The 20,952-nt window shown below is 39.0% G+C and overlaps 1 protein-coding gene across 1 annotated transcript in view; it reads right to left on the bottom strand.

Moving 5' to 3' along the window:
* Positions 1-1,847: 1,847 nt before the first annotated feature.
* Positions 1,848-20,952, bottom strand: part of brinp1 (bone morphogenetic protein/retinoic acid inducible neural-specific 1) — a 98,545-nt gene continuing 79,440 nt past the window's right edge. The window contains exons 6-8 of the mRNA XM_034547076.1: positions 16,236-16,472; positions 11,973-12,195; positions 1,848-4,285 (exon numbers count right to left, since the gene is read on the bottom strand). Of these exons, the coding sequence (XP_034402967.1) occupies positions 3,145-4,285; positions 11,973-12,195; positions 16,236-16,472 (1,601 nt within the window). The 3' untranslated portion in view covers positions 1,848-3,144. The remainder of the gene's footprint in view (positions 4,286-11,972; positions 12,196-16,235; positions 16,473-20,952) is intronic.

Below are 20,952 nucleotides of genomic sequence, written 5' to 3'. Positions count from 1 at the left end.
TCAGCATTTATGGTCTTAAATTCTCAAGCTAATTCAGTGTCACTCGTCTGTGTAACATCTAAAAGTTTTCTCCAGCTCTGAATGTGTTAAAGGGATAGATAACAGGCACTTAATAATAATAATAATAATAATAATAACGTAACAATTCATTTGGATACTCCAATGTTAATGCTGAACAATCAAGTCCCCAATTTACTGCATATCTATTGACTGCAAGCTTGTGGCCATCTCAGGCATCTTAAAAGGATCCATTAGGAGATACCGTTAGACATGCAAATGTTAGAATGGCAACGCTATGGACATATTTGCAAAAGTGTAAAGTCTACCTTATTATTATTATTAGCATGCTGAAAATAAGATCAACATTCATAACTTGGCCTGATAAACAACAATACCAAGAAGCTTTTAGACAGCTTACAGTTACCATCTACACCCAAGCAGATTGGTCACAGATGGTATACAATACATTTAAAAGGTATCCACTGGTTCAGATGCCCTCTCTCCCCTTGCTGCTGCTTTCCTAGAGGCGGTGCTGCCATCCTATGCAAATTTGAAACAATAGCATTGCAGCGGCAACTGCTCACTCACTAAATGCACCTTAACAGATGTATTGACCTGACAAAGGAAATAGATAGTAAAAGTATTGTACTGTGAGACTAATTTGACAACACAGAGCTGAGCCTGATAACCTGAGCCTCAGTCATCCTGAACCAGCCACCACATATGTGCTAACCTCTACATTTGTAAATTGGTCAATTACTTTGCAGATTACAGCATCACCTGTAATTGATTAGATTTGTCGTGAAACATTATACCTACATATCTGACTAAAATTGCTGTTTATAATGCACCTCGGAAGAGTCAAAAGGGCGTCACGAAAAGAATGACAACAGTAAAAAAAAAAGAAAGAAAACTATAAGAATAGTCATCGGCCAGAGATGATTCTGTCAGTTGCTTCATGGCCAGAATGCACATCAAAGATGTGATTGTGGAGGCCGTAAAATCTGCAGCTGACAAAGATACATCCATTAGAATCGGAAACAGGTTTCATTCCAGGGCTGCTGCAATTTCTTGCTTAATTCATGCCCCAAATATAACCACTGTTTTCAAGACGTGTTGGATTGGTTGAGGAATTCCAGCATGGTTCATGTTTATGTCACAACTCAACATGGTTGTTCCCATATTACATGCCTCTGCTTTCAGCTGACTGCACAAGACGAGTGACATCACAATGTAAAAGAACAACAATTATTTAGAAGAACACAAAATTAAACAGAAAGTACCAAGGGAACCAAACTATAGCTACAACAAGAGACCAACAGACATAACAAAACAATAAAACAATCGGAAAAATAGAAAATGTGTTAGATGTTAGTCTAAATGCTTGCAACTAGGCTGGCAGCTTTTACACTGGGAGGAAGGATTTTCCAGAGTTTGGGAGCCATGGCAGCAAATATGAAATCTCCTCTTTTTTTAAGTTCAACCCCACCAATGGCTAGAACAGCAGGGTTGTATGGCATTAGTGACCTTGCCTTTGTTGTTGTTAACAAACATGCCGATAATGGACTGGAACTACAACAACTAATCAGCATTAGCAATGTTTCAGCATTGGATTACCCAAATAAAGTGTGACCAACAATACATAGGTAGTGTTTCATATTTCAGTTTGATGATTTAGTGTTAAACACGGTTCCAGCTCTGTTGATGTTTCCAGCAACATGCAAAACAAGGTTAAATCTGGAGAGAAAAATCTTTACACGTGGTCATAAAAAGCTTACAGATTAAACACTGCCAAAAAGGTATTTTAAGCTTTAATATAACCATTTCTTTTTTTTCTTTTTTTTTTTCCTGTGGCACAACAGAGAAATTCAGTGGCTTTACAACACGATTCTTATCCAACATAATATGCCTTCCCTTGTCATCTCACTTTTTGCTGTGCTCTTATCTAAAAACTGAGAGAATAAAATAAAACCATAAAAATTTAACATTTTTTGAATTTTTTTCATGTACGGACTTTTGTGAAACAGGGATGAACTTTATGTCGTACTGTATGTCTACCTCAGGGAACTGTATGGCTTTAAGTTGTCTTGCAAATGTGCCTGAATGATGAATGTTTACATTTTGCTCTTGGTGCTGAATAGCTCCACAAATCAGCAGTCACAACATGTACATTTTGCAAAGCTGTACAAAATAGCATTGATTGTTAAATCTTCAGACCACAATATTGCACTCACGCACCAGGAGGTACTGCCTTGTGAAAAACACAGCTTGAATTTCAAACACGGGAAGAAGCGCTCCAAATGCAAAATGTTGCTTAGACTGGAGTCAAATCTCAAATGACACATTCAATTAACGAACAGCAAGAAGCATCAAGCCAAAAAAATGTACACGCACATTTGCACACGCACACACACATATACATTCACCCACATATATATGTATATATATAAACAGCTGGCTTTTGTTATTTGACATGACTATCCATTACTGCCCTGCTGTGTGCCTTATGTGTCAGAACTATGACAGAGTGCCTCATAACTCACAAAGAGCAATGCAGATTTGCTGTGGGTTTGAAATGTAGTAAAGAGTCTATAAGTAATGTGTTGACTACTTACACACTAGGGCTATTTAATCCTTACAATGTATAAACTTTTTTTTTTTATATTAAACTGTCCATTATGTCTGAAATATTTTGCACATTAGCTGAAATAAAAGGATATCCGGTCTGCCCTTGTGTTATATCATTATTCCTTTTAAAAATGTTTTTCTCAGTAAACAATGGCAGTTTCAGATATAACCTTTGATCCCTCAGAGTAAAATCAAGGCCTCTTTTTCACCAGTACATAGATTTTATATTTCTTTTTTTTCTCACTCTTTTAAGTTCTTTTAGGGAATGACAGACATGCTGGGACAAATATGATACAGTCTTTTTATAGTGGTTCCATTGATTTTCGTTATCTTATCTGAAATGCTTTTCATCAATGCCTTTTTCCTTTATCTCTTTAAGAATTATGCTTACAAAGTTAATATTACATCAAAAGGCAGAAAAGGTCCAAAAATGAAAAAGAGAAAGACAAATTAAGATTAATTTCCCCTCATAGTTCATTTGTTGGGTTTCAGGTTGCTGTCCTTATGTTATTATGTTCAACAGAGTTTTGCAGTCAGGTGATCTGATTGTTTTAGAATCTCTGTGCTGTACATGTCCAAGGCATGATTTACTCGAATCATCTCACTGTTGTTGAGCTTGAGCCTATGCTTTAGCATACAGGAGAAGAGGTCCAGCTGGGGTTTGCCAGGTGCAGACGGAGGGGCAAGGCGGTTAATTCGATCCCGAATGTCCAGTAACAGGAGCATAACAGATGAGGATGAGTAGAACTGAGTTCCTTGTGTGTACGACTGGTTAACCTGCTGCACAGCACTACGGAGCAGGTCGGCATTAAAGCGCAGGCTGTAGCCAAACACTTGAATATCAGATATTTTTATGTAGATCTGGCGCTTGTTTGGGTCTCCGAGATCCACTGGACCCTGCCCCGTGTCATTGCGTAGGCCGGTTGGGATCTTAGCACGGCTACGCAGGTAGATGTGCACCGTCTCAAAGAAGGTCTTCCACCGGTTTCCGAGCAGGAGAGTCCAGTTGAAGCACTGGGAGTTCTGCAGTCGCACTTTTTCCCAGCGTGGGTAACCATGTTCTCCAAAGGGCATGCTCCAGCCTTCTGAGTGACTACCACTGAATGGGTTGACATAAACAAAGAACATGGGGTCAATGCTGCTATTTCGCATCTGGCAGATCTTCATCGATAGGCCGATTATCATGTGGAGGTAGTCCATTCGGTTTTTGTTACTCTTGAGAGTCAGGGACATGCGCTTACGCCATCGAGGATCAAAGAAGGTCTCTAGTCGGATCTCATTACTGATAAAAGTAGTGTGAATGTACAGTCGGGAATCCATTTTCTGTAACAGGTATTTGAGTTCCAGGTCCTGAAAGTCCAGATCAGTTTCAAAGCTGATGAACTGCTCACTACGTTCTGAGTCCACATTCTGGGGCTCACAGCGACCACGGTACAGCTTATAGCCCTTGTTGCAGGAGCCACATTGGGAGATGTTTGCGAGGCTGCACATGGCACAGCTGTTGTTGCCCCCTATGACACAAGGGATGGGTCGCTGGCACAGGGTGACACCTGTGTGGCACACGCATGTCCTTTGGCTTTCCAGGAAGGTCCCCCAGAACCCATTCTCATTGCAGTAGAGGAAGGACTGAACCCTGTTGAGCCACTGCATCACAGATCTACAGAGAAAGGAGAAAGAAAATCAAGAAAGAAGAACAGTGGTCAGATTGAAAGTTCAGAGGCTTGTCATATTAGCACTATTTGTTATCCCATTTATTAAAATGTCTGTATGCAATACATAACTGGTGACGGATTTGACCAAAAACCTTTCATGCATCTCTATACATTCTAACAATCTACTTTAAACAATTTTTTTAACTCGATTTGATATCTATTATTGTGGACATCATGTTTGGTTTTAATTCTGTTCCATTATCTTTTAATTGGGTGGTAATGCACTTGAAATATTTAGGAATAAAACCCATCATTAAGTTAACTGGGGTGCATTACTGTATCTCAAGTAAGCTTGTACCTTGTAGTCAGTTGACTTAGCTTACTGAAATGAATGGACAGCAATGGTTCAACGATATAATACACATACAAGAATCAAACAGTCAATCAAATGCCTCATTAAAGGGTTGGCAGCAATGTACACTTGAAAATCATCTAGTCAGGATGGTCTGGGAATAGGATAATGTATTCCCTTTAAGGGGGAGGAGTTGCGTTATTCCCCTCAGGTGGAAGGCATTACTTGCTATTCTTATCGTGGCTCTTCTTTTCCCCTCAGGCATCTTTCCCTGTCATCTTGACATTTCAGGAACTTCTTTTCTGAGTGTAGGAGGTGCATTCTGAATCCTGACGGGCTGATGAAGGTTAGCTTGACATGTTAATGAAGCTAAGGCTTAACTATGATGGATGACAATGCATTCTCAGCAGGCCATAGAGCCCCCAAGCTATACCCAAAACGAACCTGGAACAAATCACCTATAGAGGACAATGGAAGCACAACGCTTGATTCCACTAACTTTGACTTCAAATTGAAGATGTGATAAAGTAAAGGTATGCTATAAATTATCCCATATTCCCAGACCTGCATTTTACGAAATGTAAAAATCAACTAAATATGTACTTAAAAGCAATCTGTCCTTTATTCCCCCACACAACAACGTTGAGACATGCAGTGGTCACTGAAAGGCTTAAATTTAATTTTGATTATAATCGATTTTAATAAAAATAATATTTCAATATTTTCTTAGAGCATTTCCTAAAACTATAATTTAAAATTAATTAATTCCTTTATTGTATTTTCATCCATTGTCCTCATCTGACACCTGAATATTTGAAATGGTCTAAAATTGTTCAAGAAAGGTAGCAGGATGTCTAGTGTTCTGCAACATATTTAAAATGACAAACTCTTTAAAGGGTTAATCTAAAAAAATAAAATTAACCATAATCAATAGGATAAACAGCTTTGTGGAATTTAAACTGTAAAACAATAAATCGTCAGCATACAATTAGACATTTCTTTTCTTTTTGGAAGGAACATTACATGAACAGAGATCACAAGTAGCTCAATGAAAGCATTAATAAGAGAAGGAAAGGGGCCAACCCCATCTGAGAAAACAGCTTGGTCAAGTGAAGAACTGGTGCTAATTAGCTGGTTGGCTATTAAAATAATGTCTCTTATAATCTTAGACCAGAAAACAAGTTATCTAATAAATGAAGTATTGGAAAACTCTAAACTATACAGTTATAACTTATATTGAACTTATATACTGTATATAGTTCAGGAACTTTTTTTATTGTTTGAATATCAAAATTCTCAACAAAAAAAAAAGATATTGATAAGTCATTGACGGGTTCTGAAGGATATAAATTCATATTGCTTTTCGAGATTAAGTGTAATCTGGATACAGTCATTGTTGTTTTCAACGTGAGGTAACAACTGAGTCGGAAAGCTTCAGTGTCATGTCAATCGTGAGAATGTGGGACCCTTAAATATAAGCTATCATCAGTTTCCTTTTACTCGTTGGCTTACATTTTCAAGACCTGTGTATTTTCTAAAGTAAAAAAAAAAAAGATCCACGTGGTCTTTCAAACACTACAACCCATCAGATCATGTCAATCACTGGTTTCTCTATTTGTTTGTTCTATTGCAAACTTAATATGTGCCCTGTCCTTTTTGAGCGTGTTATGTGCACTAGTGGGCTGATGTCTGCTTTTGCCTCTGCCCCTAGAAATAAGACATCTTAATCTCCTGGTGCAGAAACTGCGTTTGTGATTTTTATATCATTTTCCATTGCCTCTCTGTAGTATTGCAGTTTGGCTTGGAGTGTCTTGAGAGAGAAGAATGTATCATGTTAGTTGCCTCCAGCTTGTTTTTCCTGTCCATCGCAGTATGAATACTAAAGAGCCTGCAAGCAGAGATGTGCCAGGATACTGGTTTTACAATATTGAATTGAAACATTCTGATGTTAAATCAACAATTTATATTACCATCAATAATAATACGATTATTGCTATTTTCAGAGGGCATGATAAACACACCACAGCTTTTCTGCCTTTGTTAGCAGTTATATTTTGATTCGCTCTAAGGGCTAAAGAACAGTCACGGCAGGGCCAGCTAACTTTGCTGCATGTCTGTTTAACTCTGAGCTAAAGCTACTTTTGGTCATAACTTCCTATGATTAACCCACTGAATTACAGCAAGTTTATGTGTTTATTCAACCTGTTCTTTCTCCTGAAATGTTCAATGATGCAGCTTGTTCAGTGCAACTCAGTGTCTGACACAACGCTCATGTAGCGTGTGTATTGGGCGCACCTATCTGCAGCATTGCGGGCAGAATTACTGACGATATAAAAAAGTGCAAGAATGTGTTGGTGCATGCATTTGGGCTTTTACAAAGGAAACTCACTGCTTCAAAATTGTGCACATTCTGTTCTTCCTCACGGTTGAGCTTCACCTGTGGCCAATGCTGGCAAAAATAAATCCTTCACTATTTACATCTAATAGAAATAAGAATGTGTATGAAGACACGAATGGTCCATACAGTACAAATAAACTAATCATACAATCTTGGTAGGAATTTTTTTCTATACCTCATTTTTAATAGTTGTGTTTCAGGAAAGTGCCATTTTCAGGAATTATTTGGCCACAATAACCTTAATATTTAAATATGATAGCGACACAACCATATTACTGAGTAACACATCTTTGGAGGACTTTAACCACATCTTCATTGTCGAGAAGACCTTTGAGTTGCAAAGGTTTTAAAGCTAATTCAATTAGTGTTTTTTTAGGTTATTGGATTTAGGTATAAGAGATCAAACATACATATTTATTGTTTATCAAGTTATTGGCAATTAACAATGGATTTGACACAATAGATGTTTAAAATGTCAGATAGTGTAGAGTCCACAACCCTTTTCAAACACTGATTTTCTTTAGTTGATAAAAAATAAAAAAATAAATCCCAATTGGATTTGGCATACAGAAGATATTGGTTTTACAGATCCCTCAAATATAATACCATTCCCGTTATTTTTTTGTTGGCTATATGTCATTGCATTAGACACAAGCACAGTAATAATATCTAGTCTGATACATTGGAATGGACGTTGTTTGTTTTTCAAGCCTCAAACAGCATCGAGTAGAACTCAAACGACTATGTTATATGTTGGAATAAGGGGGAAAAAAAGAGAGAAAGAAAAAATCAGAGCAGGATAATGGAAACTGCCTCCCACAGATAAGGCACACCAATTAAAAAACAAGGGATTTATATTTCGTAATTTGAGTTGGTATCGTTATCTCTCACTACGTTTTCTCTAATCTAAAGAGAGACGTGTTATGGTACAGGTTGAGTTCTATTATGATATATTATCATGTATAATAATGTAGTGTAATTGTGGCTGGAGCCATGACTGTGCTTTGGCTGTTATGATCATGACGTGGACACAGTTTTTAATGCGGGACTTGTACGTGTGTGTGTGTGTGTGCAGTGAATGGAAATGGTTGTGCTGTCTGAGCTTTGAAGCTACTGGATTCCTGAACTCCTGTGGTTTGTAACACATCTGTCATATCTGATATAAGCAGCATGGGTTCCAATCCCATGTGGCTTAGCTATGCTTTCTTGGCGAATGTTAATAGGAGCAGCAAAGAGTAGTCATATAACAAAGCACCATAGTAACAACCTCAAATGCAGCAGCAGTCCGGGCAATTACAATATCCTCAGCGACAGCTTCAACCACATCTGCAGCTGTACACTGTATATTGTCAGAGCTTGGCCTTGTCAAAGGAGTAATGAGTAAAGTCTCATATCATCTCTCCTTTCTGGAGTATCTGCAGAGCGTTATCCTTAACTGGCAGTGTATCATAACACACTTCCTGTTGCTATGGATTGAGGGGAAAGGGGTGTTTGGGAGCTCCATAGGAAAGAGATCCTTTATGATTTCTAGTGACAGGGTATATGTTGTATCAAACTAAATGCAAAATTGAATTTGAATATGTTCAAGCAAAACTTGAAAAGCAGTGTCATGTCAAAATCAATAGAAATTAGGGCCAAGTAATTCATCACATGGAAAGCCTATTCATATTTGTAAATATGCCTGACTTGACATGAATAATTAAAGCCAATGCAAAGCCTGGATGCAAATGATTTGGCTGGGAGTTAAACTACTTCATATCTGTCACAATTAATCTTTCATACTAAAGACAAACGGCTATGTTTATCTACTTGAAGCAAGCTGCTATATTCATTACAGGAAATGCAATAGCAAATCCAATATAGTCCAGCTATAAGTTTGTCTGGGGTTTCACAACAGGAATTTACGATGCGTTAAATCAATGGATGCCTTGCAGTGAGGTAAACCTGGAAAAATTATAAGTTGGTGATATGCAATTGTAATTATGGCCAGGTAACAACGCATCTGATGTCTGTCTTTCATTAGCTGATATAAATGTGTTTATTGACTGACCTTTTGCAATATGCAATGGTGAAGGGGCAGCATGATTTAAAACTTAAAATCTTTTTTGGATAGGTTGAAGTTTATATGAATTTGACATTATAATAATTGCAATTAATAATAAGTAACTTGCCCTTACTTTGCATCCATAATTTAATCAAACTAAAAGCATTCTAGGAGTAGAACACTATGAATGCTTTGAGGCAGCATGTAAGAATTATGAAATAAAATGAAACTAGGAGCTGGTTCATTACGAATGCATCACTCTACTGCGTTGTATTGTCAGTCAATACCTTATTGGATAATGAATACCTCTATTTTTAACTTATCTATGAATATACAGTATTCATTCACATTAACATTTATGATAAACATGATTTACTGAGCAGCTATAGTACGAAGGTCATCTCCATGAATGAACAATCTTTAGTAGCTAGGTTGCCAAGACAACAAAGCATCACAAAGAATATGTTTCTTACCTTTTCAGCCCTTTACAAATGGCTTCAGCCACAGCCTTCTAAGAAGGTATCACGTTTGTATGTCCTCTCTTTGTCTTGCATATCAGTATGCAGTCCAGTTTTCTTATTAGTGTTAATACATCTGGGGGATGATTTCACAAACCAGTAATAGTACTCCACCATCTCTCTTATCCTGGTTACTATGAGTACTTGTATAGGCTTTACTCCTCTGATCCACCCTACTCTGCCTCCGATTGGCTTAACTGACACTTAATTGACACTAACTCTAACCAATCTCACTCCTTATGCCTTAACCTAACAAAGAGCATGCAAAAAAGAGGACAAATGAGAAAAATCTTGACAAATATACAAATATTTAAAATGTTAAAATGTTAAAATTCTGATGGTCATATAATGGTTCTTTTTAAAAACCACAGATCAAACTATTTCACAATAATATCAGCCAATAGCGTTGAGTGGCCGATGAATCGGTACACCCTTGTGACCTGATCAAAATATGGCAATAAACTTCAGCAAAGCCAACAGAAAATAAAATAAACGGCAAGACATTTATGACACAAAACAATTAAATTCCAGCACCTCTAATTAGTGTTTTGAAATGCTCTCTAAAGGTCATTGAGCAAAATTACATGAAATACAAGTGACATTCAGCTTTGTAATTCATGTAATTTTGCTTTATTTATTCATTATTAACCAAACTGACATCCCTAATGGGTGGGGTGATCTGTGTTCCAAGTGATCCACATGCATAGCTCGGGGAAATTCTCCAGCAGAGGACCCTGACTGGCGTTAAAACCACAGGAGATATCATTGAACATGGTTCTTACAGTACCTGTCCAAGTATGCAGAGTAACAGGTGGTTGACACTATCATCCTCCCCATTGTGGGCCTTATGTAGGATCTGGAGGGAATCTAAACGGTCCCTTGCAAAGGAGCTGGCCTGCTGTCATTTCGAGTCCTGGTGTGCCCATTCTTGGCCACTGGGGCCAGGCAGGATGTTTTTCACATCATCATCAGCACCCTCTGCAGCTTTACTGACAGGTGGAGTATGTGCTGGAAGGCCTCCCTGAGGTGGTTGGCACACACCTTGAAACCACTTGGGCTGATGGTTTATGGGCATTCAGCTTTACATCAATTACCTCATCCCCTGATCAGCTGTTATAAGCTGCCCAGAGGAGAGGAGAAGGTTGGAGTCCCTGTTGGAGATAGGGGCACTTTCCTTAAGTTGCCCTTATCGGCACTATACTGACTAGACACATGCATATGGCCGTTTAACATAGTTTTCATTAGATGTTAACATTAGACAATATAAGGAATGGATGGGTTGAAAACAAAATATGTTTTTTGTCCAACAGTTAATACTAAAATTAAAGCATAACAGTGTTTAGAACCCCTGGGTGAGCTAAAGACCACATCAGTATATGTACTTGCATATATGCAAAGCACACACACACAAAGAGACGTAATGAAAACAAATAAGTCCTCCATCTGATGCACACCTGTCTCACCCAAGCAAGCAAATAAACACGCTGCTCTTGTTTCCAGTGCCATCAGGCACCCTTGATGCATACGCCATGGAAGAGGAGGCGCATATCCTGGGTCTCTTTGATAACACTTCACAACAAACCTTTGCCAACTCTCACACTCACACTCTTACACACACACACACACACACACACACGCATGCACACACACGCTCACACACATCCACGCACACACACACACACACACACACACACATACAGTGCCTTTTCTGTCAGTGACAGTTGACAACCGCTCATTTTCAGACCACTTTAATAAATATTTAACGGATTCTGTTTCCATTTGTATAGCGACATTCTCTACATGGAACAGTTTTCAGGATGTTTCATGTGGCACCTGGGAGCATATTTTCCATAGTTTTTTTCTATATTTGCTATGGCGGAGGGGGACATTCCTAGCATCTCGGGGAATGCTCACACCATGGCACATCTGCAGCAAGGCTCTTGCTGTTAGCTGCAACTGCAGTAGGTGGTGACAGATGTGTGCAATGACCTATCGAGAAAACTCCCACAGCTACATTTCTTTTCAGACTGCAATGTGAAATACAAGAGTGAGCAAAAGTGCTTTGGGCATGTGCAAACCTCAGCACTAAGTTGGCTTGATGGACAGAAACAACAGAGCCATAAGTTGAAATGTATAATGGATGACATCCTTACTGTGCATGCTTCAAGAAGAAACAATCCAACAAAAAAAAACTCTACATCATCTCAAATGAGACATTTACGTGAAAGATGTCATTAAATTTTCACATCCCGTTGCTTTCCTTGCACTTGGAAAAGCAGATATCCAAAAATATCACCGCCAAACAGCACCGTTGCTGCATGTTGCTGATTAAATCCACATCTCATTTCCACTATGATGTGGAGGTCGTATATCTACCCACCTCTCCCTAGGCATCTGGTGGTTGGGGTTGTGGTGACAACGGATGCTGAGGCCAAAGAGCTTGCGGGCGGTGTGCTGGATCTTGAGCCGCTGGATCTCCAGGGAACTCTGCAGGAGCCTGTAGCGGGCCTGGAGGTCCCAGTCGCTGCCCCACAGGAGATGCACACTGCTGATGGGCAGGAAGTGAGTGGAGGGCAGCCTCTTCAGGAAGGACTTGAACTCATCTGGATGACAGAGAGGGGTGGAGTGAGAGAGCAGATTGCAAAACAGAGATGAGTGGAGAGAGAATATGAAGGTGCAACAAAAAAGTGAGAAAAAAAAGGAATTAGTGGAATAATCATTCGGACTAGAATGCTTCCAAGGTGCTGAGTTGGATATTTTAAAATAGTTATATTGTCCTTTTCAAACATTTAAGCAAATACGGTACACAGGTAAGAAGCAGGAAACTACACTGACTAACATGAGCTTACATTTCTGCCATTTGTTCCATTTGGTTGTAAATATTTATTCAAAGAATCCTATCAGTGAACCAACCGGTGGTTTTTCAAACAAATAGATAAGAATGTTAACAATGTTGGCCTATGGTTTAGTTTTACAAAACACTCATTTGTTCAACCCTAATCCAGTTAGCATCCTGGGTAGAATTACAAATAGCAACAGTAAGCAGCCGACTGTATGGAGGATTCATAAACATGAGGACCTTTTAGGACACAAAACCAAACATGCTCAGAATGAACTTTTATAGAATTATTATTATTTTATTTTATTTGTTGGTGCTGTGTACGATATTTTGTCACCTACTTTTAGATGTGTGCTTACAATCTGGCACCCCGTCACTACGTTTTTATAAATTGACGCCCAAATAACGTCTTGAACACAGCGAAATGAAAAAAAAAACAAGATAAAATGCACGCAAGATTGTAAGTGATAATTGAAAGGGATGATTTTTGTTCGAGTCTATACATCTTTTTTTTTTTTTTAAGGAAAATCCAATTAATTGTCCCTGTTGAGGACAATGATGGTAAGGTGGCAGTGGACAATGAGCACCCATAATTCTGACCAATCTGTTTCATATGTGGTTGGATGTATTTGGTTTACTTTTGGATTGCTTCTGTTTTGAGCATTTACAGAGCATTGAAACCCTCAGTTCAGTAAACACCCTTTTACTCTGTTCACACACACTTTCGCGAAAAAGCACCGCCCAAACAAATTTGTGTCCACCAGTGTTGATTATTGCCCTTATGTTCCTGCTACTGCTTCTGATATATATTGCTTTTCTCCTCCCCACACAAGCGTGAGCCCGGCTCCATGACCCTTGTTTTCAACACTAACTCCAATGTATTTATTTTTTAGCAACAAGGGGCATGATGCTGTTACTCAGACTCGAGCAGCAAATACACAAGGGCAGTGAATCATTTATTTGGTGTGCTAATTAACAACATATTGAGTTCGACTCAGAGTAGCTTATTACTATTTCTGAAGATAAATGTAAGCACATGATTATAAATAATATAGTTAACAATTGAATGCCTACAATGTCTCCTTAGCATTGTCAACAGTCAAAAAGCTACACACAATCGAATGCCCTTGATATGGCAGAAATCTGCGGTACTGAACAATATTTTTGTGAGAAATAAAGAAACACAGAACGAAAAGCTTCTCCACACTCAAATCTAAAAGGAAAAAATCCCCATATTCAAGAACTGCTCAGTAAGCCAGTCACCTCCTACAGACCTTTCCAAGACAGTTTAACAGCATTATAGTTGAGAGCTCTTTTTGAAGCACATCCGAGAAATGTCAGAACTTCCTCCACTCTCCTCCCAGACATGTCAGAGCTCCATTCCCCCCCATTTTCTTCAAAGACACACGATTTCTTCTCCACCCTTCTTTTGAACTTGCCATATTCCCCCACCCAGATGTCAGGCACCTACCTCGCCTTTTTCCTAGAAAAGCTGGGTGTTTCCAGCATCCAATATTTAAAATTGACTGATTTCCTCACCAAATTATGATCTCGTCATCCCTTCATGCCAGTTCAACAGTTGCCAAGTCCTTCTACACAGGCTTCAAAGCCATCAAGGATCTCTTCCTTGATACAGCTTCCAAAGAGTCCTAGTCCCTCGAATGACTCTTATCTCATCCAGCACTTTATCTAGAGATTACAGCTCTCAGAATGTAACCCCACTTCACCTCTGGTGCCATTACATCTCATTTTGTTGGGTCCAGGATATCTAATAACAAATCTATTTGATGTAAAAACAAAAAAATTCTGCATGTAGAACCTCAGAAAGGTGTATGAAACCAAACTAGCGCATATTCTTGTATTAGCTTTTCCAAACTTGTAATAAATAAATGTGTACATGTCTATCTGACGGGATCACTTTTTGGATAGATGCACAAGTGAAGCAATATTGATAGTATAAAATACATTATCTGTCGGAGCCGTGGATAGTGATATCGTTTGTCATCAATCAAATACCCTATTTTCCTTTCCTTTAAAAGGCAACTGAAGGGGTAAAAAAAGATTCTCCCAAGAAGAAACAAGTCTTTGTACAGGAGGTGCTGTACATAATTGCAATACGCGTATAGAAGGTTTCTCCTATGATTACCTTTTTACTTTGGTAATAGGTTAATTTTGTATGTATCATCATATTCCATTTACTGTTATTAAACACTAATTGTTCCTTGTTATGGTTATATGCAGTACATTATACAATATGTCTGTTTAATCCCTTTTTGGTGTAAAGACAAAGTGATAATTTTTTACAAATGCTACACACCCTGCCAAAGTTATCGATTCCTTAATGTCTTCTTTTGCTGAGTGTGTGAAATGCATTTTGTTTTCTGGGACGGTAATACATTTATGTAAATATCTGTGCCCTGTTTGTGTGTACTTTCCTTGTCCTCTTCACAGACTTGCTGCACTCAGTGACCTCCATGACTCACATTAACTTTCTTCTATCGTACATAAATATATTTATCTGTAGCTGGCAGGTTTTATTGGGACACTTTTATATCATTTCAATAATAGATAAACATGGTGACTTGCATGGTAACAGCTTGGAACTATCTGTGTGTGTCCAATATTTTAGCGTCCACTTTTAGGTCTTGCATTTGCATTCAATAAAAACAGAGACATTTGTATGGGTGAGAATATTACATGCCATGACTTTCAAAAGTTGTCATTTTGTTGCCATTCATTCCTTATGAATAACAAATAATAAAGTAACTAAATTGTGATTATTATATCCGCGTATCATGTGTGGCTTGCATGTGTGCGCGCTTGCATGTGTGCGTCCATCCGTCCATGAATGAGTGACTTTGCATCTCTGTGTTGCCCACTGCTAATCTGGCATTATGCGGCAGCAAACTGCAAAATAGTTATGTCTGCATGTTCAAGGACATCTTGTGGTAGCGGTGACTCACACTTGTATTGCCTGTTTTATACTGATATTGACAGCCTGCTGACTTCTTATTTTGCCCCCGGCCGGTAGGGGCCGCGAGTGATCCCACAGCTGCTACTCTGGGGCCAGAGACACAGTGGGGGAAATCACAGACTGTATGTCTGTGGGGAAAAAAGCTTGCTCACTTTTATTGTGTTGGACAATGTGTTTGGCTATCAGCTAACAGCCAACAGAACTAAACACACAGCTAACTGCATCATCGCACCTGCTGTTCTGCGGTCAGAGACAGTTATTCTGTGCTGTTTCCATTGGGCATAAACCTCACGTTCACATGTGTATTACAGTAAAAATAGTGTAATTTGTAAGTCCCATATTAGTGTTTTCTCAGCTATTGTATGTACAACGTTTGGTTACAGTTACAAAAAGACCACCCTGATGGTAATAGGAAATAAAAGATATCCCATGTGTTGGAGACAGGAAGCAAACACCGGTCTTTGGTATCAGAAAAAGAAAGTTGTATTGTCTGCCCATCCATTAACTACAACCTATATTCTATAGCATTATGAAAGTTTCACACTACTTTCTGCAGTGAACATTACAAGAAAAACATAGTTTTCTATTTATCATGTATATTTGGTAGTGAATAAGGAAGGACTAAGTCTGCCAAACTAATAAATATGTTTTTAAATGATCTTTGAGCAATAAGAAAATTGAGAGATTATGAGATTACCTTAATTTCCTGAGCTCTGTATGTGTTTCCATGAATACACTCTTAAGATGTAAGATGGCTAAATGTGTCAGGAAGTATTCCCTTGCAAAATAGTAAAACATAAATGCATTTATACAATATTTTCCTAACTTACCAGAGTTCTCAAAGTCTTTATAAGAGGATACCCAGGACTCAGACATCCCCAACAGGGTGTTCTCCATGATCTGGATGTCGGTGATGGGACAGTTGCATTGGGGATAATCGTCGGCACACTGACAGATGCACTGGTTGTTACTGCACACGTACTCCCCCTCTCCATTGCACATGATGTAGCTTAGGGCTGACTGGACAAATTTCTCCTGCAGGTAATCTGGGAAAATGACCTGAAGACCTGAAACGAGATAAATGAGTGCATAAATTAAACAGAATATGGGAAAAAAACAGAAAATGACAAAGTACAATTCAAGAAAAATACAAAAATGTTACAGTCCTTGTTCAATTTTCTTTGTGTTGTAAATCGTTGAAGCATTTGGGCAAAATCTGGAATGTGAAGCTTTCATGCTTTTCCTTGACACACCAATTTTTTTCAACAATGCCTGCATGCACTATGTTGATTTTTTTAATCACAGAATTTCACTTTTCTATCACATGCATTCCTCTATTCAATAAGTGTGTACCATTTGTATTTGATTGTGGTTTACAGATCCAACTTTGCAGCATTCTGCTTATTATATGCGAATGGAAGAATAATTTATAAACGTGAGGGCAATTTAGTGCTGAAGCTGAAAGTACCTCTTCACTCTCACCATGAACGTGGTATTTCTATTTGTTAGACTCCAAGACAATCCCTTTCTCATCTTGGGTGTCTCAAAGAACTGAAGCTTGATTAGCTAACAGTGAAGCCTTTTTCTTCAGTCCAGGCACAAGAAATAAACCCCAAGCTGCACGAGCCACTGGATTGGAAAAGAACTAAATAGATTTTTGTAGGATACGGCATTATGGGGAGGCAATATTTTCTTAATAGGTTTTACTTGAGCACAAACTGTGCTTCAGCAGAAAATAGGCAACCAGGAACCAGAACATAACAAGTTATTGAATGATGAATGATTGTATTATTTTTTTCCGTACACGTTTTATTTTCACCTTTGGGTGAAAATAGGAATCCATTTATGCAAAATCAACATGATCTAGCTGAAATGAAAGGGAGAATAAGCCTACAATGTTTTACTGTACACATTAATCATTTTGGGGGTATTGTCATAGAGTTGAATGGTATTTCTTATTTTGCATATGCATGTGGCAATTAACGTTCCTTATTTTCACCCACAACACACGCAAGAATAAAAACTGAGTGTGATTTTGAAGCAAATAAAGATCTTAATAGATGCCAAGTTTTGTGTCTGACATCTAGGACAACTTCCAGATTCATCGTCATGGTGACACCCTTTGAAACGCATTGCTGCATTAATTATCCAAACACATGCTGCAGTTTGGATGTGTTTGGATATATTGTTATACAATCATGTCAGTTCTAATAAGGACTGAAAAAAACCCCACTTTCAACTACGTTTTATTCTAAACAACCTGCGCTTGTGTACCTCTGTTTATGGATATCAGTCGATTCCCCATCAGGGATGAAGAGAACAGAAGGAGGGAGGGATGAAGGGCGTAAAAAGGGATGGATGGATCATGTCTGACCACAAAAGAGTTGGGTTGCACGGGGCTTTTTCTCCATCAAGTCTGTCTGCGGCCCCTGGATCCAATATTCATTTAGCTTGATGTATTCCTGGGTTTGAAACTTTAATGTGATTTGTGGGAGAATCCAGATGGCAAGTTCACGGATCAACGCTGCTCACTGACAGTGCTGCTGCCAGCGGCCGGGTGCACAATAACGCCGAGTGCTTCAGCCCTCCCTCTTTCCCACTGCTGTCGGACCATACCCCATACCCTAAACCCCCCACCCCACACACACACACACACACACATTTCCTCTCATATTATTGTGCTGGTACCAGCAGATTGCAGAGGGAATCGTTTGGGATGCTGACATTCAGTACACCGCTATCAGTCTCGCAATCTATTGTTTTCCACTTTCTTTTCCCGTCGATGTTTCTGGTACATCCTCCTTCCATGCCTCGTTCTCTCCACCTCGTACTCTGTCTCTGTACACATCTCTTCTGTCTTACTTCATTACACTCACTCCTACTCCCGCCACACTCATGCACATGCCCCTTGACTCGTCCCCCATCATCCTTTGGCTCCCATTCACTCAATCACTCTCCTCATTCCTGTTTCTTCACCTCTCCTGCTCTCCTCTACGTTCTCCCCACCGAGCACGTATTCAAGTATTGGAAATTTGATGTCTTGTCCTCCCACTGCAGTGTAGAAATGATGTCATGCAATAAAAGCAAATCAATCAACATTTGTTAGTGCAGTGGGGAATGAGTAAGAGAATTGGAGCCCTCGGGCCAAAAATGAAATGAGAAACTAATCAGAGAAAAACATTTATCCTTGTGACTTTCCTGGCTTTGCCGTGTTGGTGCAGTAGCATGTGGGCACATTGAGAATGATTGGGCAATAAAGCTCCAGTGTATGTGGCTCTGATGCAGGTATTGTTGAGGAAAACACTGGATTTTGGAGCAAGAAGGTTACACTTACCATCATTAAAGAGTTACTGATGAAATGAATAGGTGCATATTGTAATTCCCATGCAGCCATTTGATAACCTCCAACTTCATGCTCTGTCAGTGCACATAATTCCCAGGCAACCAGTATGCCTGACTTGCTCTAAATAAATAGCACCTCAAAATGGCAGTTAATCTAACTGCATACATCAGAGGCTGATATATTTCCTTCACGTACGTTGGAGGATATAGGCCTTCACACATTCCATGAATGCTAAAAAACGGAGACGCTGCAACTGTGACTTTTCCTTTTTATTGTGTCTCTTTCGAGAATGCTCTATTTTTACATGGTGATAGATGGGGAGTGTAGGCCACAACTGAGGCTTGTAACTGCCTTGGCAAGCATTTGCCTGCTTATTGCAATGCCACGCTTCGCCTCATAAGTTTCAGTTTCATTAAAGATTAATTGACCATTGTGTGGCTGCAATTTCGCAAAATAATCATTACTTAATCCAGTGGTGCAATAAAGTGCATTACTTGAATGGCGGCATTAAATTACCATTGGAGGTTATCGTTGCAGCCATGATACAAAAGCAAAGACCTCTGAACTGGATGATTGCCTGTTTCTCTTCAGTCCAGGTCTGCCCAGTCTGCTCTGCTGATCCCTAGATGCTTAAAACAGAAGGGGCACACAGCCTTATGATTTGCTGTGTTGGCCCATTTCACAAGAGAGCTGTTCTTCTACAACTATAAGGTAAAGGTGCAGCTAAAGCAGCTATTATCCACTTTTCATTTCTTTACATAAAGCGCTTGAGGTCTCTGACAGTGTGTGTGTTGGGCCTGACAGAGATAACACGTTCCACTGGAGCTATTTTCAGCGCTCAGAATATGTTAGCATTTTTTAAAGTTCTGAATGAGGTGTACTTAGCATTCAAATGGATAATGTGTTGCTGTGTCTGTGCTGAGTAGATTATCGTAGATTACCATAAGTGTTCCCAGCACACTAGAAGGCAGCAGCCTGTGTTTTCAAACAGGACTGTCGATGATTTTGTTGTACAATCCTACTGTAAGTATTTGTGTGTGGGAATAATTGCTCAGGACAATTTAATCAATATTTCCATCTCAAATATGTCCAAAGTGCTGAACAAAGAATGCTTTTAGTTAGTTTTTTTTCATCCCTGAGTGATCCACTGAGGTATGTGGAGTTTTTATGGTGCATTCATATTTAGGCATGCATATATTTGAAAAAGCAAAACAACGGAGAAGTGTCAAATCCTATTTTCTGAACATATTAACATACAAGCACTTGTGAATGCATATGTGGTACATACTGCTGTATCTATGTGGAACAGAAATAATTGCATAACACAATGCTTTCCACACAATGCCTCTATATGACGTTAGCTTAGAATAAACTCACTTATTCGCATTGTTAACACAAAAAGCACCACGGATGAAGGTTCAGTAATCACTGTAAAAGCATAAATTACATTTAAAAATGGATTTGGTATTTAGTGCTTGCCGCTTCAGCCTCTTGAAATTAATGAATTGCTGAAATTGCACATTGAAGAAATTGCTGGATTGAGAAGGGCAGGCAGTCTGGAGAGGTAGGCGAGCTAGCCATGGTGCGGAGTTATTGCTAGTTGCCCACTGGACACAGGCACACAAGTTGAGTCAGAGTATAAATAAGCTAGTGATGATTTTTCTTCTCCTTTGGCTGTGTGCGGGATCAAAGTTCGGCAAATGCTAATTTGTATTTTCTCTTTTTTATTCGGAGGAAGTATGCCCTCAAACTATTGCAATTTATGTACGTAATGTAATTTAGTTTTGAAACAAGAAAATACTCAAAATATTAGCCGTGTTTCAAAATATGTCTTGTGGTTACTGTTGGCTGCTTCTGCACTACAGTTGCACAGTTCAAGCTGTTCTGTCATGTGCTACCGTGTGTCCCCGCACAGCAGTCTCAGTAGGGCCTCGGCTGGTGAGATATACTGGTGTCACACTTTCTAATGCACGCACACACACACAGAAAGAGACACACGTCTAAGCACATCTACACACTCTTTGCAGGCTCTTGCAAAAATCACATGTTTTACAAGAACCCCGGAGAGAGAGAGCAGAGAGACGTATGACAAGCTTTGACATTTCCATTTCTGCTATAAAAGATACAACTGTCCTCAAAGTGTCAAAATGGTCTGTATAAACGTCTCAGATCAGAAGCCCAGATTCATCACAGAAATTACATCA

This window comes from Cyclopterus lumpus, chromosome 12 (genome assembly GCF_009769545.1).
Source record: "Cyclopterus lumpus isolate fCycLum1 chromosome 12, fCycLum1.pri, whole genome shotgun sequence".
NCBI lineage: Eukaryota > Metazoa > Chordata > Actinopteri > Perciformes > Cyclopteridae > Cyclopterus > Cyclopterus lumpus.
The sequence above is the reverse complement of the archived record's forward strand: the minus strand, read 5'-3'. Positions and strand labels throughout refer to the sequence as shown.